Below are 26,966 nucleotides of genomic sequence, written 5' to 3'. Positions count from 1 at the left end.
AATCCCGGCTTAGAAGTCAAACAGACAGGTATGATTTTGGCTCATTTAGCAATCTCAGCAGTGTAGAACACAGCTAAGAACTCTAAAGGTAAGCAAGAATGGCCTTGGAGCAGCCAAAAGAGATTCATTTACTCAATAAATAGGTGTCTTACTTTCCCTAAAATGCTACCTTAATGCTTCTTTATGGCATTGAGGTTCTGAAAGGCTATGACAGTTTAATTCCAAGCTCCGACAGGGATCTACCAAGCTGGAAAAGCTTAGAATATAAGCCAGATGACAAAGTATATGTGTTATCCAAAGACTGGTTTAGCTCCTTTCTGAGAGGCTCCACATCATGTTGATAAATTTTTTAGTCAGAGTCGGTCTCAAAAGACCATCTCCTAAGTCAGAGAGGGACTGTCATCTTCATTGTTCCAGGGATCACATGCAGCAACAAAACCGCTGATGTGGAGATCCAAAGAGATGACAGAGGCCTTGCTATGGAGCAGCTTCAAACGAATGCTGAAAATGACAGATAGAAAGAAGGGTGATACAAAGGTGAGAGAAATACAGAGATAGACAGGAGGAGAGCACGTTTTGTTCCTTGTGAGTTCAAGTCACAAGTTCTACATGAACTGCTTCCCTGGGTACCGAAAAAAAACCAACCTGTTGGATGTGATTGTTAACTCAGTCTGTGATCTTTGATAAATTATGGTAAATGAAGACACACATGCTGTCCAAGTTTTAAAACAAGAAGAGAAGAAAGAGGAATCTGCTGCTGTGGACCAGTTGGCTCGACTTGGGATTCTGATGAAATCCTAGAACATATATAAAGAACACATGTAAAGTGAACATCTTATGGACTTAGAGTGGCTTTCTGAAGAACAGGGTATTCCCAGTTAACCTCAGGGTTATTAGCTTGGTAGATGAAAGGAAATACTGTAGAAAGTTTCCCAGATTTTAGCCACATCTCTCAGGCTGTTTTGGTCAGAATGGAATGATGTGGCCTGCCTGATAATACAGAGAAGTGGATTCATAACTGATTAAATGGCTCTGCCCAGGGTTCGATGGTCCTTGGTTTCTAGTAGAGTGGTCCAGGGATTTCTTTGGCCCTCTGTTATTTTGATTACCCCCAAAGCCCCCAAGACCCATAAGACTCTCTTGTGGCAGGCTGCCTCTGTTCTGGACATAGTCTCACCTTTTGCTTTTTGTAGACAGCTTTCCCAAATTAAGTGCCTCTGAGCATATGTCATCTGAGATCTGTAGTCAGAGGGCTTGACTTTGAGTCCCAATTTTGCCACTATTACTTTGTGCAATAGTAAACCTCACATTTATATTGCTCTTTAAGTACTTTATATTCATTATCTCATCACTTAACCTCTCCAGACCTTATTTTCATCATCTGTAACATGGGGAGGTTGGACTATGGGACTTCCTAAGGTCTCTTATGTTTCCCATTCTATAATTCTGTGATCCTGTGACCCCCTTCTTGTAAAACCCAGAATTTCTTTGGCATGTGCAAGAGAGGAAGAACCCAGCCATCTCACACATCGACTAGGAAGAGGAGAGGAAAGCTTGGTGGAACCTGGGTATGCCACGTTGGAAGGAAACCTCACCAAAAGATCATCGCTCCCAACAGACAATTCTTCCTGCTGTGACCCCTGAAGGCCATCACATTAGGCTCTGGCAACTGAGATCTAGGTGCATTCTTGGCCTTGGACCTTCTACCTTCCCACCCCACCCCCTTGCCTCTGACCCAGGGTGTCTGGCTTAAGGCCTTGAGCCTTCATTTGTGTGTTAAAATGTGCCATAATAAAGGCCTGTTGCTTTATTGGCCTGTCTGACTCTTTTGTAAAGAACTTTTGGAAGGAATGGGGGGCAGCTGTTTAGAATGGTATCAATGATTTGGGTAAAGGGATAGATCTGATGCTTATCAGATATGCAGATGACAAAGCCAGGATGACTAGTTAACATGTTAGTTGGCAATTAGGATATAAAAATATCCTGACAAGGATTCGATGGCTTAGATTTGACTTCAAACATTTACCATCAAAAGTTCAAGATGTAGGAGGTGATACAAGTCATCTAGCCATACAGTTGATCTGAAAGAAATCAGGGGTTTTTACTGGACTGAAAGTTCAATATAAGATGAAAGCTAACATGAGTCAATGATACCCTGAAAGACACAGTGTCCAGGAATAAGTTGCTAATAACCCTATCATACACCTTTCTGGTCACATCGTCTCTGGAGTATTATGTTCATGTCTGGGTTTTGGTTTTTTTTGTATGTGTGTGTGTGTGGTTTTTTTGTTTTTTGTTTTTTTTTTTTGGTGGGGCAATGAGGGTTAAGTGACTTGCCCAGGGTCACACAGCTAGTAAGTGTCAAGTGTGTGAGGCCAAATTTGAACTCAGGTCCTCCTGAATCCAGGGCAGGTGCTTTATCCACTGTGCCACCTAGCTGCCCCCTCTGGGTTCTTTTATTAGGAAGGACATTGACCAATTAGAGCATGCAGGAGGGCAGCCAGGGTATTGAAGGACCTCAGTATCATGCTGTTTGAGGCTCAGGTGAAAGAACTGCGGGTATTTAGTTTGGGGGAGAAAAATTCATCACTATCCTAAAGAAGAGTTGACGTGTAGAGGGGGCATTTGACTGGGGCCTCTTGGCCACAAAGGACAGAAGTAGAAGCTTTGGTTCGTTCTCTCTCTCTCTCTCTCTCTCTCTCTCTCTCTCTCTCTCTCTCTCTTCTTTTTTTGCTGGGCAATGAGGGTTAAGTGACTTGCCCAGGGTCACACAGCTAGTATGTGTCAAGTGTCTGAGGCCGGATTTGAACTCAGGTACTCCTGAATCCAGGGCCGGTGCTTTATCCACTGCGCCACCTAGCTGCCCCGCTCTCTCTTTTTTTTTTAAACTACTAGGGGTATCCAAAGTGGAGTGGGTTGCATCAGGAGGCCCTCAAGCAAAAGCCAGAGAGCCATTTGGTGGGTGTGTTGTAAAGGACAGGTTGAGAAGGTTGGTTCCTGTTCCTTTCCACTCCTCTAATTTTATGAAGTTCCCATAAAAAGGCTTTGAGAGATCTGAGAAAGGAAAAATGACCTGGAGGGTGAGAGGGTGGGGAAGGTACGTGATAGGATGTCTCCTTCCTACTGCTTCCTATGCTTCACCGATTGAGGAATTCAACCCAAAGCTCATTCAGATCTTAGTAATTTCCTGTTCTAACAGGCAAGACGATCTGATCCCCTAGTTTCATACATACTAAAAATAGCAAAAGAAGAGGGTATGTCATGTATTGACAAACCAGGCTGACAGCTCAGGAAAAGACAAAGAAGTCAAAAAAGGCCCAACTCTTAAAACCTAAAACAAACAAACAAAACCCCTACCCCTCCCCAACCTAAAAAGCAGTTTTCAACTTTTTTTTTTTTTTTGGTGGGGCAATTGGGGTTAAGTGACTTGCCCAGGGTCACACAGCTAGTAAGTGTCAAGTGTCTGAGGCCAAATTTGAACTCAGGTCCTCCTGAATCCAGGGCCGGTGCTTCATCCACTGCGCCCCCTAGCTGCCCCCTCAACCATTTTGTACAAGGACACATAGCCATCTTTCCACCCCATGCCCTATAGTCGTTCCTTAGGCCACCACTGAATGACCAGGACTGAGGAGATACAGGTTCTAGTCCTTTTACTGAGGGTTTCTGGAGCTCATCTGAAAAATGGGGTATTTGCACTCAGTCCCCTTAGCTCTCATAACTCTGTGACTTGATATCTATAAACATGATCTGGAATCATCATGGAAAAGTTAGATTTTTTTCCCCTACTTTACAAAAGCGAAGTGTTATTTACTTTTTTCAAGAAAGATTTTCATGAAAGAGTTAAAGTGATATTACTAGCATTTACCTCATATTTTAAGGTTTGCAGAGTACTCTGCAGATGTTATTTCCTCTAAACAATCCTGGGATGTAGGTCCTGTCGCCCCCATTTTACAGTTGAGGAAACTGAGGCAAACAGGTTAAGTGACTTGCCCAAGGATCACACAGCTAGTCAGTTTCTGAGGCTGGATTTGAACTGAGGTCTTCCTGACTCCAAGTTCATTTGTCTCTCCATTATACCATCTCTATGGGAAATAAGGTGCCCGAGCTGCAACTAGAAGTACAATCCTTTGGCTCTAAGGCTATCCCTTTCAGTGGTAAGGACTGCAACATTATGCTTCGATCATGGCGATTCTAAGAGCAATGGGTTTGGAATCAGGAGACAGACATTCAAAGATAGCCTCTTCTTTGGGTTACCTTAGGCAAGTCTTTTTACTTCCTGGAGCCCCAGTGTCCTCACGTGTAAAATGAAGGAGTTGGAGTAGATGAGGGCTCCTTCAAGCTTGTGCTCCTACGACTGACCATGTTCCCCTCTGCCTTTATGCCCAGACCTCCCTCCTCCTATTTTGTGATCTAGGGAGTATCGACCAAATGAACATCATGGGGAGAAGGAATGAGGAAGATAATGCCACTTTTTGGGTTGGTTCAGTTAATGTCTTCCCATTTTTTGGACATAGATGTGAGAATACTGAACAGATTTTGTGGACCATGATCCCACTCCTTCCTTTTCCACCACTGCAGTGTATTGAATAATTGAATCCTTTATCTCCTATTTACTATCTATATGACTTTGGGCAAGTCATATCACTTCTCTGAGACCTCAGTTTCCTCCCTTGCAAAATGAGGGGACTGGATTAGATGACTTCTGAGTTTTCATCCTATGGCCCTGCCCAGTTGCTTATTGGCAAGGGGTCCCTGACCTCTGTAGGTTGGTGGAGTTGCTCAAGTATCAGATTGATCTTGGTCAAGAGGGAGAAGTGACCTTGCTCCCTTTCTTACCACACTGCTCTCCTATGATCTGATTTGGGGGCCTACGTATTTCTTTCTGAACCTTCCATTGTGTCATACTGACCAGCTAGGGTTGTTTATCGTTTGTTTTGCCTACAGATTTGGAACATGTTTACCATTTGTCTTATTTGGGACTTTATATGAAACTTTCCCTTGTCAGTATAAGGGATAGTGAAGGAGCTAAAGAAAGCCTTCAAATTTGCTGCTTCTGTGAAAAATGCTTTGCAGTTCTTCAGCCATATATTGATAGGGATGTATGCCTTGCGCTCTCAATACCTACAAAGGCAAAGAGAGTTATCTAAGTCTGGAGCAGACTCTCGGGGAGAAGCTGACTCCATCCTGTAAATCATAAGTTTAAGCCAATCCCTCAGAGAGGGCTGCATCTGTTACTAGAGTTCCCTCCATAGCAGGAGTCTCAGCTCCCTAGCCTCATGTCATTTTCTCATTTTCTCCAGTGTTCTCATGATGTTTTGGATAACCCAGGCTTTAGCAATTAAAATCAAATACTGCTGCTCACTCTCACATTCTCATGTTTAACATAAACTCCCAATACACAGAAATAATTATAATTCCATATAATTGACCTGTTACTCATGCCAAATCATCTGTTTTCCAATTTACATGCAAGGTTTTTAAAACTGAAACTCCGGCATGTTCCTGATGTGTTTATGAATGATTTGGAAAGTGATATCAGCCTTTTCAAATGTTGCTGATGTGTGTTCACATTTTACAGATCACAGAGGGGTTGGAGACATATAAGATTATGTAATTGTCTGACAGAAAAGGTATGATGTTGAAATTTTGAAGGTATTTTTAGTGTGTCCCATGAAGGACAGTGTATGGTATGTCTAATGTTTTAATTTTCAGTCAGTCAAAATGTAATTGTACCAATGTGATCATATTGGAACTTAATTTTTTTTTAAATCTTATAGCATGCAGAAGAAAAGACTATGTGACAACTTGGCCAGTGGGTAACAGCCCGCTGTAGTTGCATTTTTTAAAAAAATATTTGATTTTTTCCAATCACATGTAAAAACAGTTTTTAAGTTTCTTTTAAAAATTTTTGAGTTCCAATTTCTCTCCCTCTACCCTCATTGAGAAGGCAAGCAATTTGGTATATAGGTTAATATGTGTGCTGTCATGCAAAACATTTCCATATTAGTCATGTTGTGAAAGAAAACAGACAAAAACATGAAAAAACAGTAGAAAATACTATGTTTCATTCTGCATTCAGATTCTAGCAGTTCTATCTCAGGAGATAGTGTTTTTCACCATAAGTTCGTTGGAATTGTCTTGGGTTTTTGTATTGCTGGGAATAGCTGTTACAGTTGATCATTTTATAATATTGCTCTTCGTGTGTATACGGTTCTCGGTTCTGCTCACTTCACTTTGCATCAGTTCATGTAAAACTTTCCAGGTTTTTCTGAAAGCATCCTGCTTGTCTTTTCTTACATCACAATCTTGCATCATAAGTTGTTCAGTCATTCCCCATTTGATGGGCATCCTCTCAACTTCCAATTCTTTACCACTACAAAAAGAGCTTATAGAAATATTTTTGTATATATAGGCCCTTTTCCTTTTTTTAAACAATTTTCAAGGTTCTTCTTTTCAAAAAAATCTTATTTATTTATTTGTTTTGCAGGGCAATGAGGGTTGAGTTGCTCAGGGTTACACAGCTAGTAAGTGTCAAGTGTCTGAGGCTGGATTTGAATTCAGGTCCTCCTGAATCCAGGGCAGGTGCTTTATCCACTGCGCCACCTAGCTGCCCCCTTTTTTTCTTTTTTTTTTTAAAGACTTTTTGGGATACAGACCTAGTAGTGGTATTGCTGGATCAAGGGAGATGCACAGTTTGATTCCCCTTTGGGCACAATTCCAAATCGTTCTCCAGAATGGTTGGATCAATTTGCAACTCCATAGACAGTGCATTAGTGTCCCAATTTTCCTACATCCCCTCCAAGATTTGTCATTTTCCTTTTCTGTCATATTATTCCATATTCTGTCATGTTAGCCAATCTGATATGGATGAGTCAGTAACTCAGAGTTGTTTTAATTTGTATTTCTCTAATCATTATTGATTTAGAGCATTTTTATATGACTATAGATAGCTTTAATTTCTTCATTTGAAAACTGCCTGTTCATATCCTTTGACCACTTAACAATTGGGGAATGACTCATAGTCTTATAAATTTGACTTAGTTCTCTATATATTTGAGAAATGAGGCCTATACTAGAGAAACTTGCTGTAATTTTTTCCCCACAGATTTTTGCTTTCCTTTTAATCTTGGCTGCATTGGTTTTGTTTGTGCAAAACCTTTTAAATTTAATATAATTAAAATTATTTATTTTGACCTTATCTTGGTATATGGTATGAGGTGTTGATCTATACCTAGTTTCTGCCTAGCTGCTTTCCAGTTTTCCCAGTAGTTTTTGTCAAATAGTGAGTTCTTGTTCCAAAAGCTGGTATCTTTGTGTTTATCAAACACTAGATTACTGTGGCCATTACCTATCATATATTGTGTATCCAATCTATTCCACTGATCCACCACTCTATTTCTTAGCCAGTACCAGACTGTTTTGATGATTACTGCTTTGTAATACAGTTTTTGAGATCTGGTATGGCTAGGCCACCTTCATTCACATTTTTTCTTATTAATTCACTTGATGTTCTTGACTTTTGGTTCTTCCAGATGAATTGTTATTATATTTTCTAGCCCTATAAAATATTTTTGGTAGTTTGGTGTGGCACCAAATTAGTAAGTTAATTTAGTTAAAATTATCATTTTTATCATATTGGCTTGACTTACCCATGAGCAATTAATATTTTTCCAGTTGTTCAGATATGACTTCATTTGTGTGAAAAGTGTTTTATAAATACATTCGTTTAGTTACTGGGTTTGTTTTGGCAGGTAGAATCCTAAGTATTTTGTATTGTCTACAGTTCTTTTAAATAGAATTTCTTCTTCTATCTCTTGCTGTTGGACTTTGTAGGTAATATACAGAAATGCTGAAGATTTCTGTGGCTTGATTTTATATCCTGCAACTTTTCTAAAGTTGTTAATTGTTTCAAGTAGTTTTTTAGTTGATTCTCTGGGATTCTCTAAGTATACCATCATAACATCTGCAAAGAGTGATAGTTTTGTTTCCTCATTGCCTATTGTAATTCCTTCAATTTTTTCCTTTTCTTATTGCTATAGCTAATGTTTCTACTACAGTATTAAATGATAATGGTGATAACAGGCATCCTTGCTTCATCTCTGATCTTATTGGGAAGGCATCTATCTAGCTCATCCTTGATATAGATAATGCTTGCTGATGATTTTAAATAAATACTACTTATCATTTTAAGTAACATTGCATTTATTACTATGCCTGCTAGTGTTTTGTTTTTGTTGTTGTTGTTTTTGGCAGGGCAATGAGGGTTAAGTGACTTGGCCAGGGTCACAGCTAATAAGTGTCAAGTGTCTGAGATCGGATTTGAACTCAGGTCCTCCTGAATCTAGGGCTGGTGTTTTATCCACTGCACCACCTAGCTGCCCCCCCCCCCCAGTGTTTTTAATAGGAATGTGTGTTGTTTTTTGGCAAAAGCTACTTTTGAATCTATTAAGATAGTCATATGATTTTTGTTCTCATTCAGTTTTCTTGAGAGGTCTATCATATCTAATTTTTCTAAAGTTCCATTTATCTCCTTAACTTCTTTCTTGTTTATTTTTTGGTTATATTCATCTAGTTCTGAGAAGGGAAAGTTGAGGTTTTCTACTAGTAGAGTTTAACTATTTCTTCACATAACTTATTTAACTTCTCCTTTAAGAATCTGGATACTATACCACTTGGTGCATATATGCTTAGTGTTGATATTACTTCATTGTTTATGGTAACTTTTAGCAAAATGTAGTTTCCTTGCTTATCTCTTTTAATTAGATCTCTTCTTGCTTTTGCTTTGTCTGAGATCATGCTTGGTACCCCTCCTTTTTTTTTTTTTTAAACTTTAGCTGAAGTGTAATAGGTTCTGCTCCAGCCCCTTAGCTTTATTGTGTTTGTGTTTCTCTGCTTCTGGTGTGTTTATTGTAAACAACACACTGTCAGATTCTGTTTTTTAATCCACTGTTCTATCTCCTTCCATTCTATGTGTGAGTTCATTCTATTCACATTCACAGTTATGATTACTGTGTATTTCTGTCCATCCCATTTCCCCTCCCCCCCTTATCCTTCTCTCCTTTCACTTTGTCCCTCCTCAAAAATGTTTTGCTTCTGACTACTGCCTCCTCCAATCTGCCCTTCTCTTATCCCCCTCCCTTCCACTTCCCTGTAGGGTGAGAAAGATTTCTGTACCCAATTGAGTGTGTATATTATTCTCTCTTTGAGTTTTGATGAGAGTGAGGTTCAAGCGCTGCCTGCCCCCCCATCTTCTCCACTGTAAAAGCTCTTTTGTGCCTTTTGTATGTAAGATACTTTACCCCACTCTACCTCTCCCTTTTTCCTTTTCCCAGCTCATATTCTCATGCCTTAATTTTGTTTTTGTGTTATTTCATCCCATCATAGTCAGCTCACACCTGTGCCCTCTGGTGGCCTCCTTAATAAAGGTTCAGGGAATCCCACAGTCAAGGGAGTTGAGAGAGGTGGTATGATGTCCTGGAACCCTACACTTGGAGACTTCAGTTTGAGGTGGGAATGATCTCTGTGTGACCATGGGCAAGAGACTTTAGTTTCCTTATCTGTTCAATGAGTATAATAATACTTAGCTTGTCTACTTAATAGGGTGGTTGTGAAGAAATTAGTATAATACTTTTAAGTATTATACTAATATGGGAAGTGGTGATTATTGGACAGAGGAATTGAGAGTAGAAATGGAACTTTTCAAATGACATTTTGTTGGTGAGTCTTAAGTTGATGAGTCTTCATTCTTTGATTCCAGGATTAACTGTCCATTTGGTATAGTGTATAGAAAGTACATTATTGGAAAGATAAATAGACTGTTTGGTTATGGCCCTGTGGTCTGTATACTTCCAATAGGCTCTTCACCAGAAGGTAAGTAGTGGCATTATAACAGAGAACTCCCTCGGGCCATAGTGCACTTTTTTCACCGACTTGTCCATTTGTGGTTAATGACAATTTTCTTGGGCGGTGGTTCTCGAAGTCAAGTCTGGGCACCCCTGGGGTCCCTGAGATTGTTTCAGGTGATCAGAGAGGCTGTCGCCATTTTCGTAATTATAGTAAGATGTTAATTTCTAATGTGGTAAATATCAATAGCTATAACCTACATGAATAAAAGCCCTTTGAGAGGGTTCTCAATCATTTTAAGAGTGTAAAGGGGTGCTGAGACCAAAAAAGTTTGAGAACTGCTAGTCTAGGGGAATCACTTTGGTGGGCTTGGCATTGTTATGACTGGGACAGTGGTAGTCTGCGCCTGTAGTAGTCTTCAGGGTGCTCCTTAAATCTAAGAGATCTTCCATACTGTTCTTTATTTATGTATTTATTTTGCAGGACAATGAGGGTTAAGTGACTTGCCCAGAGTCACACCATTTTTCATCTCTAATCCCTAAATTATCTGCAATTTTACTTCTCTAATGGGCTTCTTTACCAAGAAGTCTTGCCATCGTTCATCTATTCAGCCATCTCTGTTAGATCTCTGTTGGCTCCTGCATAAAGTTCAGATCCTGCTGCCCATAATTCATGCCCTTCCATAGTGTGTGGCTGTTCTTGGAGTCCTCCCTTCTTTCCACTCATTCTTGACTCCAGCCAACTGATGCCACTTTCTTCCTGAGTATGTGCTATACATTCACTCTTCCAAGGCTTTACTCATTGTTATCTTTTTTTAAACTTTTAAAAAACTTTTAAAAAAATGTTACATTTTAAATTTTTTCATTTTTTTTTCATTCTGTTATCTAGGCCTGGAATACTCCCTTCTGTTTACCTGTTGAATTCCTACCAAGTCTTTAAAGTCCAACTCAAATCCTGCCTCCTCCAGGAAAGCTTCCCTGTGCCCTCTTCCCTGAATTGGGTAATAAATAACTTTCTCCTTCGGCCCTGAATGAGTTCACACATGTCAATTGCTTTGCAAAACTTAAAGTGCCATAGCAATGCTTTTCTTATTCTTGTCATTCTTATTATGTTATAATAATTCATCTGCGTTTATGTCTTATTTCCATGGAGCTACCTTGCCTTAGTAAGTATTGGAGCTGGAGTCAGGAAGAGCTGAGTCATATCTTGCATCAGTTTCTTCATCTGTAAAGTGGGGATAGTAGTAGTACCTGCCTCACAAGGTTGTTGTGAGGTTCAAGTAAAGTAAATATATACAAAGTGTTTTGCACACCTTAAAACACTGTATGAATAGTACATGTTTTGATCATTTCCACACCAGATTGCTAAGAACAGTGCAACAGTAACAGTAAGTGCTTACTAAGTGCTCGTTGAGTTGACTTGAGTTGTTTTTATTTATTCTTGGTATTTCCCCTATGCCTAGCATTCAGTAGGCTCTTAAATGATGGTGATGGTTGGTCAAGATCAAAAGTGAATTTCAAACTCCGATTGATTTATGATCCCCTTATGTGTCTTCCTTTCCTTTCTTTTTTTGACTTGGAATCCCAGGATTTTAGAGGTGGCTTAAAGAGCCTCAGTGGCTCTCTAGTCCAAATCATACACAAAAAGAATCTTGGGTGCCATGTGGCTGACAAGTGGTCATCTATCTTTTTCTTAAGGACTTCCAAGGGGGAACCCAGCTTCCCGCCCTGTAACCCTCAGCCCATTTCTCTTTTGGGTGCCTTTTACTGTTAGGAAGTTTTTCCTGGCATCAAGCCCAACGGAGCTTTGTCCCCAGTGCTGGACTGAGTCACATTACCTGAGTTCATTTCCTGATTGTTTCACTGATTATCCTTGCAAACTTGGGCAAGTGACTGTGTCTCCACAAGCCTCAGTGTCTTTACCACTCAGATGTCATTGTTGGCTGTCAGGTCTCTCCCTGCTTTGGCTGAGCCACCCAGGGCTCTTAGTTTTGCCTTCTGAGGCCAGACAGAATGAGTAAAATATTATCTACACAAGAGTCTTTCTAGTACTTGAAAGCCAGTAGTACTTCTGTATCTTCTTCAGGCTAAACGTCCATGGCTCCTTCAGTCAGTATTTGTATGGAATGAACTCGAGATCCTTTATCATCCTGTTTGTTTGGTCCAGTTTGTCCATGCCCTCCTTTAAATAAGAAACCTGCAGTTGAATACGCCACTCTAGCCGTGGTGTCAACCCTCCTCTCAGTGTGACCCTAAGTTGAATAAACTTGAGACTTAACCCTTCTCTTAAGGTAATAGGGAATGTGGCTTACCTGAACAAGCTGCATCTAATTCTGAGTGGCCTCAACAGATAGGCTGCTAGGGTGCTTTTAAAGACTCTAATAATGTAGAGATTTTTCTTTTAAGAGAAATTGGGAAATAAGAGCAACAATTTGGTGCTTTTGTTTATTTCAAGTGTAATTTATTCTTTTTTCAAATTAAAACACACTCTAGGAATAATTAAACACTAGCACGGCATTGTGGCTTTAAAAAAAAATCTAAAACGAACAAATGGTTTTCTTGAGCCCTTTGTCTTGATTTCTTCAGACAATGCTCATCCTTCTGGAAATTCTGCTCCAGGAATCATTTCTTAGGAAGCCCATTATCTGTGCCCGCAGTGTTAATTTTATCCATAAAAAGTTGTCTCTGAGGTACTTGAAGGTAAGATCGAACTTTTGAATATGCAAAATGCAAAAGCTGGTTTTTGCCCAAATAGGAGACTATAATTTTCCACTGGTCTTTCTATGTTACCTTACTGTTTACCCTGCTTTGTTGTCAGTTTCCACACAGAGGCACCCAAGGAGCAATTGGGAACAGGCAGAATTTGGCATGTTCTTTATTTAACGGCTTCGCCAAAGAGGGAAAGAGATGAGGGGGGATTTCTCCTATAAACTTGGAATGAGACTAAATTTGGATGACTTCTTTGGAAATATTGATTTCTGCACATCACGCCCTCATGGATTTCAGTAGGATGTATTTGAAACTCAATTTGTACGGTCTTAAGGTACAATTTCCATATCAGCTAGGGTTTTAGGGATATTAGTTTAGATCCTCTGATGCATTTTGTATCTTTGAGGATCACTTCGTTCTTTTTTGTTCTCTGTGATTTGATTCAATTTTGGAGATCAGTGCTCCATCTCATTCAGAAGCACTTTTAACTTCATGACTTCCCAGGTAGTACAGTGAGGGTCGTGTTTCTTGTGTGGTACAGAAGTGAGGCATGGCCTCACCACAGAAAGTTGTGTTCCTGATCACAGGTTAAATATTGTTAGTGTTTTAGGTGGGAGGAGGCCTGGGCTGGGATACCATTTGCTGTGAAAAGATCATTTCAGGCATTCATACTGATAGAACATAAACGTTATTTTTAAGAAAATGAAGCAGAATTAACTGTAGCCTAGCTGCCAGTTTCCTTTCCTGGAATGGTGAAGGTCTTTAGCAAATATTGCCATTACTGAATTCAACTTTCAGTAGAAGAGTTTGTGTTAGTGGAGTTTTTTATAACTTAGAGGTCACATATAGATTGCTAAAAATGTGTTTTCCAAGGAATTATTTTATTTGATAGCTTCCCTTCACCTTTAGTCCTCTGAAATTCAGTACTTACTGTATTGGACTTTTGGTTTGTTAAGTTTATTAAGTCATTTGCCCAAGAAGAAGGTTCGACTTAGTAGCCTGGGGTTCACTCCCTTAGTCTTAAGACTTGATTTATAATTATATAGTCTCTGAGATTTATACTGTACCTATTCAGTTATATAGTATACTTCTTTTTTTTTTTTTTAAGTGAGGCAGTTGGGGTTAAGTGACTTGCCCAGGGTCACATAGCTAGTAAGTGTCTGAGGCTGGATTTGAACTCAGGTACTCCTGAATCCAGAGCCGGTGCTCTATCCACTGCACCACCTAGCTGCCCCATATAGTATACTTCTAACCTCACATTTTAATAATCTTGTAAAAACTGTTGAGTGATATGTGAATCTGCTTAAATTTGGATGAACATTTTTATTTAACTCTGGATTTTTTTTTAAGCAAAAAGAGACTATTTGTATAGGAATAAGACCTAGAGGACTTAAGTGACTTGCCCAGGGTCATACAGCTAGTTAATGGCAGAGCTTGGAGTAGAACTAGATCTCTTGACTGGGTCTTGTGGTTTTTCCACTTGAAGGTGTTTTGTTTTGTTTTGTTTTGAAAATATGACATTAAACATCAGCAGACATGAACATTTCTGTATACAAATAAACAGAGTGAGAATTGTATATGAAACTGTGAATGTCTCAGAGCTAGCTTGTTGTTTTTTTTTAAAGTATATGTTAAATTTAACATGATAGTACCAACACCATCCTGCCTGTCTTTCTCTTGAACTTCCCTCGGGCACTCAAGTTCTGTGTAGTTTTAATATTCCATTGATAGATATGCTTTTCTTTTTTTTTCTTTCTCTTTTTATGTGTTTCTGTCACTCTCTGATGCCCTTCTCTGCCCTCACAAAATAAAAGCCCTCTTTTGTTACAAATAAGTATAGTCAGCTAAGTACAGCAAGATAAATTAGTGTAGCAAAAGAAATTTACGTTTTATTTTATTTAAAAATTTTTTTTTCTTTTCTTCTTTTTTTTTTTTTTTTTGCAGAGCAAAGAGGGTTAAGTGACTTGCCCAATGTCACACAGCTAGTAAGTGTCAAGTGTTTGAGGCCGGATTTGAACTCAGATCCTCCTGAATCCAGGGACGGTGCTTTATCTACTAAGCCACGTAGCTGCCCCCAAGATTTACATTTTAACTGTGCCTGAAAATACATGCCTCATTCTGCACCTGTAGGTCACCCCCTCTGAAGTCAGGATCCATTGATCCATGGTCTGAAGTCTCTCAGAAAATTGTTTACCTTCACATTATTGTAGTCAGCATATACATTGTTCTCTTGGCTCTGCTTACTTCACTGTTCATCCTCAAAGTTATTTCTACTATACCTTTGTAACCCTTTAAAAGAATAATAATAACAACAATGACAACAAGAACAATAATAATAAAAACTTGCTCTTATACAGTGCTTTACAAATATTGCCTCATTTGATCCTCACAACAAGCTTGTTATTATTTTGCCCAAATTACAATTGAAGAAACAAGCATTTAGAGCTTAGTGACTTGCCCAGAGTCCCACACTTGGTGTCTGAGGCTGAATTTGAACTCAGGTCTTCCTGATTCCAAGCCCAGTGCGATATCCACCTACCTATATTAAACTGTGGGCTTCAGTATCATACTCGTAAGGTTCTAGACTCTATTCTCTAAACTAGCCATTGGAACATAGGATCAAAAACACGGTGTTTTTATTTTTCTTTCTTTCCCTCCTAAATTTAGACGATTGTTTGGCTTTTTTTTTTTTTTTAGCACATGCAACAGGCAGTTAGGGGACTTTTCTGACAGAAACATGGATGCCAGTTCTTTCTATAGCTTTGTCCTCCTGTCCAACAAATACCCCTCCCACCCCCATATTACCTGCCTAGCTGGAGGGGTACATATCTGAAGTAACAAGTGTGTGCGCGTTTTTAACATGTAGTTGCCATGTTTCTTTAGTTCGTGGTTCTCCTAGTGTGTGACTAAGTCCTTTGTGACGTGTATATTTTTCTTCTAATGTTTGCTGTTTGGCTCATTCAGTTACTAGTTCTTGTGATCTTGGAATTTCTGAGATATTTTATTGGTTGATGAGGGTAGCAGGAGTGAATATTTGAAGTCCCGAGACAAGGTTACTGGAATCATTGAACAGCAAAGCCTCAAGGGATTGCTCTTGTGAGCTGAGTCAGCCTTGGGGAGCCGCAGGGCACCTGAGAGATGATGAAGTCTGACCCTCTCATTTTTACACATGAGCAAGCCAAGACCCCAAAAGGGGAAGTGACTTGTTAAAGGATCCCTGTCCTAGGCCCCCCAACTTGTGGTCCAGGATTGGAAATGTTGTCAAATTGGATTCTTCACACCTATAGAACTGGTATTAGAAAAGTTCTGGGAGGGTTTAAAAAAACTAAATGTTAGCAAGTTTTTAATGTATCAGGAAGCCTAAAGTAGTTCCAGATGTTATTATGGCTCTTAAAAAAGTAAGCCACAATATTGAAATGATTGCACCCCTCTAAAATATACCACATTTGGGACCAGAGAGGTTAAAACCATAGACACAATAGATTCAGATGTTTAAACTGTATTTATGTGTAAGATTTAGTAGTTTCCTGGACCACTTTTGTTCTGTGTCCTTTTTTTTTCCACTTTTAAAATATTGCCAAGGAGCATATCCAGGCAACAAAATGTTAATAGTAATTGATGATAGGAAGCAATGAAAAAAACAAAAAATAACCCAGCATTTCGGCTGCAATCCAGCATTTAATATGATGGGAGTTATTCAATTCCAGGCTTTGCAATAGGAGGAGTTCACTCAGTAGCTCTCTCTTGGCATCTCCTCCACTCAGCCAGGCAGTCTCATAGCCTTAATGCTGTTTGCAGTTGTTTATGATAGTGCACAAGGTCTGGATTTGAGACTAAGTTATAAAAGAAAGGATGCACCTCTCTAAAAGCTTGTTGTATTTGTGAGTTTTTCCTTGTCAGTAATTTTAATTTTTTTTTCCTAAAAAGAAGTTATCTTTTATAAAAGCAGTCACAGTAAATTTTCTAGTTCTATGCAATTTTCTTTCCATTCTGGTCTTCACTGGTTATAAATAACACATGAAATGACTTTCAAGGTAGAAAGCAGGAATCCATTTTGAAATGTTCTATAAAATAAAGAGTGATTTATGGTTTCATATGATTTTGGCCGAAAGCGCTCGGGCTTTGCCAGGTCATCAAAGTCCTGTCAGGGGAATCTATTATTTATTGTTCGATATGCTGGGAGTGGTGTAAGTACTTTATTTTATGTTTATCTTATGTAAGTATAGTGTTAGGAAAAATCAATTTCAGATCCTAATACAGTTTGAAAAAATATATCATGGAAAACTAACCCAAATATCATAGATGTGAGTGATGAAGTCCAACATTAAGGATTTAGATCGAAAAGGCATCTTGAAAAATGAATAACTAATAGTTTTATTCCTATAGAATATTTTAAAGATGCCTAAAACGGTTCAATTCATAATTTTTCTTTTCTTTTCTTTTTTTTTTTTGGCCTGTTACCTTAGTTTCCCACCAAAATGTCTCTATTTTGCATAGACAGATACGTATTTAGAACATTTGTGGGGAAAACCTAGACTGGGCAAGTTGGCTATATGATCATATAACATCCCATGAGCTTCTGAAATATTTTTCTAGGTTTTCTTGTGCCAAGTTTGTAACAAAATGTCAACTGAAAAGGGAGCAGACTCATTTACCTTCATCACAAGCTATCATGGTACACTGACTTTAAGAACTAATATTTACTTATGGCTAAAGAAGTGATCCATCCACGGCAAGTTTCTTTTTTTTCCCCAGTGGTAGAATTATACTCCCCCCAGCCCACCCCCAAAGCCATAGGTAAAGAGCAAGTAAACTCTGCAGTTTGCATCTTCAATGGATTCTGTGACTACTTTTAATAGCATCAGTTGGTTGAACTTCTATAGCATACATATAGAAAAAGAATTCCAGGTTATTTTTGATATAGAATTCTTGAGATTTGAGGGGTATGCTTGAAGCTAAACCAAGACAAGTGAGCTTTGGGTTTTTCTGGTTCAGGTGATTATTTGTATCTGCCTATTTTGCTGGATTCTTGAAGAAGGTGTATTTAAAAAAAAATTTCCACTTTGTCTGCATCTGTAATTTCATTTGTATGAATCTGTGTGTCAGAAATTGCATTCTTTGAGGTAGAGGATCTCTTTAAGTTTATTATTATTATTTAAGAATAAACCAGTTTCTTTATTTGTAAAATGAAGATGACATTTGTAAATTGTCGTAAGGGGAAATGTCTACAGATTTAAGTCATCATTCTCAATTAGGCCAATACAAAAGCACGTATATATTCATTGTTAGGTAGCCCCAACGCCAGACTACTGAGTATTTAACTAGTTGAACCTATAAGAAATAAAATTTCTAAGTAGTAAATAGCTTTTTAGAAGTAAAACTGAAAAAAAAAGAAGTAAAACTGGTCCTGCCATGTCAGCAGGGAAGTTGGGATATTTTTTTTTTTTGTAAATGTGCCAGGTGTTACGAAAAACATTCTTACTTCAAAATGAATCGAATATTGTTTCAGCGGTGTTTAAAATGGATCTTTGAAATGCCTGATTTCAAATGAGATGTCCAGACTTGTTCCTCTGGCTATATGATACTAACCTGGAAGTTTAAGGATTGTGTTTTTTCTGCTGCAGGTTTTATAATATGACTAAAGCCTAAAACCCTGGGCCCGAGATATGATTTTCCAAAAGAAAACAAAAGGACTGTTGATCATATGACTTGACTAGGTATATTATTAGTCTTTAAAAACATTTGAATCCCACTGAACATAAGGATAATAGACCCTTGCCATCTTAACTCTGGAGTAGCACATCAGTTTTACAAACTGGTGTCTAGATGAAAACGTCAGGGGAAAATACAAATGAAGGTGATTTATGGTTTATTGGAATGCTACATAGAAGACTTGCGTGTTCCCCTGAGCAAGAATGATGACAAGGTAATCTATATTTTTCAAACTCACTACGTCCAAAATGGATCCCTTCCCCTGCTGCCTGGCCCATCCTTTCTCCAAGAGTTTTTGTTGTGGCCACCAGCATCCTTCTAGTTGCTCAGGCAGCTTTACCACTTCCATGCCGTTTCTGATAGATTCTCCTTCTCCAGGGTCCCCTTTTCTCCCCTGGGTCACAATGCTAGCTAGCTCATACTTTCATCACCTTTTACTTGGACTCCTAATTAGGGTCCCTGCCTCTAGTCCCTCCCTGCACGGCTGCCAGGGACAGATTGTCATTCCCTTGCTTACAGATATTTCATTGGCTTTCCAATCAGTCCTCCTTGCCATTTCCTCTCCCACCTTAGTGCCTTTGTCTGGGTTGCCCCCCCCCCATGCCTCCAGTATCTGCCTTTTATACTTCTGCATCTTAGAATACTTTGTTTCCTTGAAGCTTCAGGTACCACCTTCTCAGTAATACCCTTTCTGCTTCTGTTTGGAGTTGTTTGTATTCTCTCTGACTACTTGAATTATGTCATATTGACTTACCTGTTAGATGTTTGTATCTTCTAGTGGGAGGAAGAGAGAAGGGAGCAAACACTTATTAAGTGCCTACTCTGTGCCAGGCACTCTGCTAAGTATTATCACTTTTGATCCTTATGATTTTCAGTTTCAAGTTGGAGAAATTGAGGCAGGTAGGGTCTTATGGCTAGTAAAGTATTTGAGGGGGCAGCTAGGTGGTGCAGTGGATAGAGCACCGGCCCTGGAGTCAGGAGTACCTGAGTTCAGATCCGGCCTCAGACACTTAACACTTACTAGCTGTGTGACCCTGGGCGGGTCACTTAACCCCAATTGCCTCACTTAAAAAAAAAAAAGTATTTGAGGCTGGATTTGAACTCTAGTTTTGCCAGGCCCAGCCCTCTAGCGTCTACACCATTGGCTGCCTTTAATAGAAAGTAAACTCCTAAAGAGCCATGTCCTAGGACCTAGGCACAGAGGTGCTTAATAAATGTTGAATTTGATATCAATTTCGCTGAAAGCCAATATATTCAATATAATAAACAAGCATTTATTAATGAAGCCGTTGTCATATTTTTCTCAGTGATTTGCTTAGTCTATGGAGACCTGGCTTTAGGAAGGGTCAGAGAAAGAAGCAGACCTAGAAACGACAATATGCTTGTTTTGCTACCAAAGGTGACCATTATTTGTGCTAAGTTAGAAAAGAATGCTACCTTATTGGTTAGAATATGGGCTTTACTTTTTTTCTTGAATCTGGTTTCTTTCCAATTGGAGTGGTGCCTATAATTTTTTTGTTATGTGCCTCTATATTAAAAAACATTTTAAAGAGATTATTGAAAATAATTTTGTTTGATAGAACAAGACACTACCTTCAAGGCTCTCCAACAACATGTGTACCGTGCATATGTCAAAATTATACAAGTGGCTTTGTAGATACAACAACAGAGAGAACCTTGTTTGGCAACCCTTTGTAATTAATTCTAAGCAAGACAAGAAATTGGGGCATAAAGACTCAGCAAAGGTGTTGGCTATTGTCACAGAGGAAATCCAGTGCAAGTCAATGAGAGATTTCATATTAGATAGCATGTCTTAAACTTACTCTCTTTTGGATATGACATTCTGTGGCATGTACCAGGCCGCAGAGCCTCTGATATTAGATTTGTTATCACTCTCAAGAGATGAGTGTAACTATCAACACTGGCACAACCAAGTGGATGAAGAATGCTTCTTGTTCAGACTATGATATACAGTTGTTTGGACATTCCATAGAGCTCATCCATCATTATTCTATCTTGGACAGATAACAATCAACAAATATTTATTAAGCACCTGGGAATACAAGTACAGAGTATCCTCATTTGTAAGGAGCTGAGAACCTGGTGGTGACAAGAAGTACATAAAAAAGATACACAGCATAAATTAAGTTAATGAATACAAATATATGCAAAGTAATTAAATTCAGTGTCCTTTGAGAGGTTAGGCATTAGAGGGTGGTGGGATGAGAAAAGGCATCTTGTAGAAGATGGTTCTTGAGCTGCTTCTTAAAGGAAGAGAGAATCTATGAGGCAGAGATAAGGAAGGAGTGCATTCTAGGCAAGGGATTCAGCTAGTACAAAGGCATGGAGACGATAGATGGAGTGATGTCCACTGAGGCTGGAAAGGTAGGTTGGGGCCACGTTGTGTAGGCCTTTAAAAGCTAAACAGAGTGGCCTATATTTTATTGTAGGGGCAATAAGGGGCCATTGAAGGTGGTTGAGTAGGGGAATCACTTGGTAGGATCTGCACGTAGAAAAAAATCACTTATGTTGGAGAGTGGACTGAAGTGAGGAGAGACTAAGAGGCATGGAGACCAATTAGAGGCTGTTGGAGTAATCAAGGAGAGCAATGATGAGGGCCTGAACTGAGATGGTATTTGTGTGAGTGGGAATAAAGGGTTGGATGTGAGAGATGTTGTAACGGTAGAAATGGTCAGATTGGCAGCTGATTAACCTGGTTATATGGGGTGAGAGGAGTGGGAGCGGTTGAGGATAATGCCTCAGTAACTGACGGGAGACTGGAAGGATAATATCAATGAACAATGATTGAACAGAGGAGGGGGAAAGTAGGTTAGATTGCTTTTGGGAAATTGTAAAGTTATTTTACATCCTCAACCTTTTGAATACCAACATTCTTCCAGTGTTGTATCACTGTCAGCCATCAGAAGGATTGCAAGTGAGGCCAACCTAGTGGGCAGTTAGAGAGGTGCTTTGTAGGTATAAGCAAGCCATGATCATTCACAAACAAGGAGTCATGTGAGAGGATCAACATAAAGGATGTCATCCAAAAAGATGAACGAAAAGATGTTGTTGGCCTTGGCACATGGGGCAAATGAGGAACACCAGTGGGAAAATATGGTATCCTTGTGTTGCCAGTACAAAGCCCAGTGGGTGGATTTCCTGTGATAAATGGATGGGAGGATATAGAAAAGAGCTTTACAGTATGGGCAGGCATGAATGGGTACCATTTGAGGAATGTCAGTGAGATCTGAGATCCATTTCAATTTATCATTGCAGAAGTCTAATGTTAGGGTTGCATTCCTGTATTTGGAAGTAATTTTAAATAGCAATTTAATCATTATCCCTTTCCAGAGAATCCATGCCTGATTGTTGCTGGAGTGCTGGCCTCAGAATCAAGAAGGCATGGGTTCAAATCCTTCCTCTGACACTTAATAGCTTTGTGACCAGGGATGCGAATGAAATCTGGCACCAGAGTGAAGAAGTCCTAGGTTCAAGTACTACCTCTGTCACAGACAGGCCTCTAACCTTGGATGTTTGACTTTAAGTTCTTAGTGACTTGGGCAACTATTTTTTTTTAATGGAGTTTGGGATGCTCAGTGAGCTCAAGGTAGGCATTAGTTCATCGAGTCGTGGTGTTTTTTGGGTTTTGGGTTTTTTTTTTCCGGGGGGGGGGGGCAATGAGGGTTAAGTGACTTGCCCAGGGTCACACAGCTAGTAAGTGTCAAGTGTCTGAGGCTGGATTTGAACTCAGGTCCTCCTGAATCCAGGGCCAGTGCTTTATCCACTGTGCCACCTAGCTGCCCCTCGAGTTTTTTTAAAAATAATAAACATTTCTATTTATGGTTTTAGGTTCCAATTTTTATCCCTCCTTCCCTCCCTCCCTCCCTCCCCTCCCCCTTCCCTGAGGCGGCAAGCAATCAGATATGGGTTATACATGTATGATTATGTAAAACATTACCATATTAGTAATTTTGTATAAGAAAACTTGATTAGAAGAAAAACTGAAAGAAAACAAAACATAGCATGCTTCAGTCTGTTTTCCATCAGTACCAGTTCTTTCTTTGGAGGTGGATGGTATGTTTCATCGATAGTCCTTTAGGATTGTCTTGGATCATTGTATTGTTGAGAATACTTAAGTCTTTCACAGTTCTTCATCAAACAATATTTGGGCAACTCTTTAAGACTCTAAGTTGCCAAGCAGTTGCTGACCTGCATTTCTTGGTAGAAGGAATGTCCTCATGGGGAGTTCTCTCCACCAGTGACTTAGTCTTCCTGAGCCCTGCTTTCTTTAACTCCATAATGGGGATCATGGCCTCTTTAGGACCTGCCTCCAGGAGTTGTTTGGAAGCTCAAGTGGGATAACTGCAAAACTTTTCAAATTTGAAATCTCAATGTAAATGTTACAAGGGATGGGGAAAATGGGTAGATCTAGGTGTATGTGGACATACCTACATACATGTGTGTCTAGATAGCATGGACTTCCCTCTGGTTTCCCGTAGGCTATGCCAGGAGAGCACAAGTTATGGCAGGTCCTGCCTGCTTCCTGAAAAGCTCCCAGTATGAGATTGGGTGGGCTTTGAGTGTTGGATCCAAGTGCCATTTTCTGATCATTGCCATCTTACTGCTTGTGTTTGCATTCCCAACTTAATGACAGGCTATAGATGTCTTTTGTCAGGGGACCAAGCTGGCTCGGTTTGGACAGACTTATCATCAGGTTGGCTGCATTTTATTCAGCCACAGCAAGTCTGGAGAACCCCATACAGAGTTTTAGAGGGAGGGTGCTCTGTGTTGGCAGAAGGGGTCCCACCGTGCTGAAAGCATGGGTCCTTGAAGTATTGAGACTCATCATTTTTCTTAATATGCAGAGCTATCTTATGATGCTTTCTCATGGTGGCCTTTCTGAAGAGCGTCTAATTCCTCATACCCATAACTGGAGATACCGCACTGGTAATGAATGGCCTGAATTGTATTGCCCAGTCCCTTGAGATGCCAAATCGATCATCAGCTGTCTTTTCAACTGTTTTGTGCTTGACCCTGGGCAGTGGTAGCACACCCAAGTTCACTCTGCTGCTCGTTAGCATGTTGTACTTGCATTCACAACTGCCCCTGGTAACATTGCTTAGCTGGCCATTGACAGTGTTGGCTGGGTTAAACAGGACTTGGGAAGCCAGTACTAACATGAATCGTTCATTCTCCTTGAATTTTCTTTGCTTTTTTTCCTCAATTCCCAACATTAGCTATATTAAGTTATCACAGTGGTTGAATTCAATAATATAAAAAGCTATTCTTGTAGGTGTAACATAGTTGCAGATATTCTGGAATCCAGGGTGCTATAACTTAAATTTAACAGATTGAACCGAATGTTTGTAATGTCTTAAATCTTTCCTTCTGTTTTCCCTTACTGCCTTCTCCGTCCAAGTTTTGGTTTAGTTTTTCCTGAATCATATCCAAAGTGAAGGTTGACTTACATCTGGAATTTTATGATGACTTATTTCCAACTGCTGATTTTTAATGGTTTATATTCTGTGTATTTAAGGCCCCTGGTAGACCCCTAAAGAATTTGCCAAAACTATACTTCCTCAGTGAAGGAAGCCGGAGCTGATGGTTAATGGGTTTTTTTAAGTGGAACTCCAACCTGTCAATTGCCTCAGTGTGTATATCAAAAGGATTAGGTACTCAGTGTATAGTATGATATGTGATGCTCAGTGAAATGCCTCCTGTGGAGTGGAGTCCCATGCCAAAAGGATGAGCCTGTATTATGTTCTTGAGATAAAGAGCCAGGAGCATGAGCCAGTGGTCCTGTGCTTTCAAAACATTTTCTGTTGGCTTTGATGGAGAAGTTCCACAGAAACCCCGAGAGCCTTCTGCATAGTTCTGACTCTGCAGACTGTTGGGACGTGACGGTTTTCTGGTAATCCAATGGCCCTACATGATGCACCGATGACACTTCCCAGTCATGTTGTTCATACGGTTCAGCCAAAGCTTGTCAAGCTCCTGGCCGAGAGGTGACCTCTGGGGGTTGTTCTCCTTAAATCACCGCATTCTCAGGGAAGTCTCTTCCCCTTATCATCTTGTCCCTTTGATACTAATTGCCTCCTGAAATATAGTTTAACCTAATGTACTGTTAGTACACTGAGGTAGGCCAACAGTGTGATGTTTTCTTTAGACTGTAATCTCTTCTTCTAATTCTACTTCAATGAGTATCAATTAATTTCTGAATTCATCCCTTAAGGAAGTTCATCTTTTTTTCCTAATTCTCGGTTTCATATCTTTTTTTTTTGTGTGTGTGTGTGGGGAGGGCAGTGAGTGACTTGCCCAGGGTCACACAACTAGTAAGTATCAAGTGTCTAAGGCCGGATTTGAACTTAGGTCCTCCTGAATCCAGGGCAGGTGCTTTATCCACTGCAGTGCCACCTAGCTGCCCCTGGTTTCATATCTTTTTGACAGCATTCCCTGCCCTCTCCCTTTCCTTCAGTCTTGGAAGAAGAGGCGGTCATTTTTCTTACCAAGGCCATCACCCTCTTTTCTTTCGTCCTTATTCATCACATCCTCTGTAGTCTCCTCTGCTAGTTTGCCCCAATTTCCTTTTAGTTGTCAGTCTGTATTCTCTGAATTCTTTCCAGCCTGCCTCATTTCTGGTCCTCTGTTCTTGTTCCTTCTTTAGCTCTCCTCTCCATACCTTTTGCACAGGCATTCTCCCTGTGCCTAGAATACTTTCCCTTCGGAATTCTACCTCCAGATCTCCTTAGCTCCCTTTGAGGCCACCTTACACAAACTGCGTATTTATTTTGCACATATCCTTGTTTTGCTTCTCTGTGACCATGTGTGCTCCTATCTAAATGCAAGTTCCTTGAGAACAGGATCTTGTCACTTTTGAATTTCTATTACTGTGCCTGACATGTAGATTCTTAGTAAATGTTTGTGACGACTGAGCTTCAGACCAAGCCATTGATAAAGAACAGGTGAATTGATGCCATTTGTTAAGTTGAGTTGGCTCACAGCTAAAAGTGAATCAGTGGTTATTAATTTTTTCCCCTTAATACTTGACCCATATAATGAGTTTTTTCAAGATCATAAGTTACCCCTAAAGTTTAATAATCTAATAGTATACTGTGATGAAAAGGTAAAACTTTTATTTTTTGGTCAAACTGGTTGCCATGCACAATGCTGATATAAACACTCTGTGGCCTTTTCCTTCTGAATGATGTCGGTGTGTATTTTTGTAGGTTTGCCGGAGTCCATTGTTGCAGCTGCTTGTTCAAGGAGTGGCCAGAGCGTTCTACATGTTGATTCGTAAGTCTCTCAGCTGCAGCCCTTTATATTTGCTAAGTGCTTATATGCCTGAAAAAGAGGAATTTGTACTTTTGTAGTTTTAGGATGGAAGGATTATAATGGATGGGGTCCCTTAAAATTGTGATTTATATATATATATATATATATATATATATTTATTTATTTATATATGTATATATACACACATGCATATATGTATGTCATTGTTTGTATAGATATTGATTTAGATATGTACAATTATATCTCAAAATATTGCAACTTTCTGTAGAATAATAACTAGCATTTTAAAGTTTGCTAAGAATTACTTAACATTTATATAACATTTTCTCTTTTGAGGCTCCCATTCTTGTGAAGTAGATAATATCGTTCCCATCCTATAGATGGGGAGATTAAAGTTTAGTGAGATTCTTACTTGCCCATGGTCACATGGTTAATAAGTGATAGAAACAGGATTTGAAGCTAAGTCTTTGTAGACTTTCAAGTATAAACATTCTACCTCAAAGCCAGATATTTCACTTGGTGATTTGTCTTATCAGGTCCCATGGATTTAATGGCCATTTCTGTCCCGATAATTCACAAATCAATCTTTCCTTCCCCAACCTCTCTGTTGACCTCCAATCCCAAATCTCCAACTGCCTATTAGATATCTCTAACGGGGTGTCCAATAGACTTCTTAAACTAAACATGTCCCAAACAGAACTCATTATCTTTTGTCCTAAACTCTGCCCCATTTCCTGCCTTCTCTATTACTATGCTTTTGGATTCCTCACTATTTCTCACCCCCGTATCCAAGCTATTACCACAGTCTCTTCAATTTCATCTTTGCAACTTCTCTCTAATAGGCCCTTTCTCTCCTCTGACACTGCCAACACTCTGGTACAGGCCCTCATCACCTCCCACCTAGACTGTTGCAGTAGTTTGCTGGTGGGTTGACCTGCTTCAGGTATCTTCCATGTAGCCACTAAAGTGATTTTCCTTCAAGCACAGGTCACCATCTCACTCAATAAGCTCCATTGGCTCCCTGTTGCCTCCAGGATCCAATACCAAATGCTCTTTTTGGCATTCAAAGCCTTTCATGATCTAGCCCCCTACTACCCTTCCAGTCTCCTTATAGCTTACTTCCCAATGTGTACGCTTTGACCCAGTGACACCAGCCACAAACAAGACACTCCAACTCTTGGCTCTGGATATTTTCTTCAGCTACCCCTGATACCTGGAACATTCTCTTTCCTCGAATCTTCCTACTGACTTCCCTAGCTTCCTTTATGTTGCGACTAAAATCCCATCTTCTAAACCCTTCTTAATTCCAGTGCCTTTCTCCTGTTACTTATTTTCTGTTTATTCTGTACATAGCTTACTTTGGATATATTTGTTTGTCTGTTTTCTCCCACATTAGATTGTAAACTTCTT

General features: G+C 39.6%; 1 protein-coding gene across 1 annotated transcript in view; it reads left to right on the top strand.

Annotated features, from left to right (window-relative positions):
- The window catches only part of CHM (CHM Rab escort protein), a 189,018-nt gene that overhangs the window by 2,380 nt on the left and 159,672 nt on the right, over window positions 1-26,966 (top strand). Inside the window, exon 2 of the mRNA XM_043974533.1 lies at window positions 25,490-25,556. Coding sequence (XP_043830468.1) covers window positions 25,490-25,556 — 67 coding nt within the window. The remainder of the gene's footprint in view (window positions 1-25,489; window positions 25,557-26,966) is intronic.

This window comes from Dromiciops gliroides, chromosome X, assembly GCF_019393635.1.
Source record: "Dromiciops gliroides isolate mDroGli1 chromosome X, mDroGli1.pri, whole genome shotgun sequence".
Taxonomy (NCBI): domain Eukaryota; kingdom Metazoa; phylum Chordata; class Mammalia; order Microbiotheria; family Microbiotheriidae; genus Dromiciops; species Dromiciops gliroides.
This window is presented reverse-complemented; position numbering and strand designations above follow the sequence as displayed.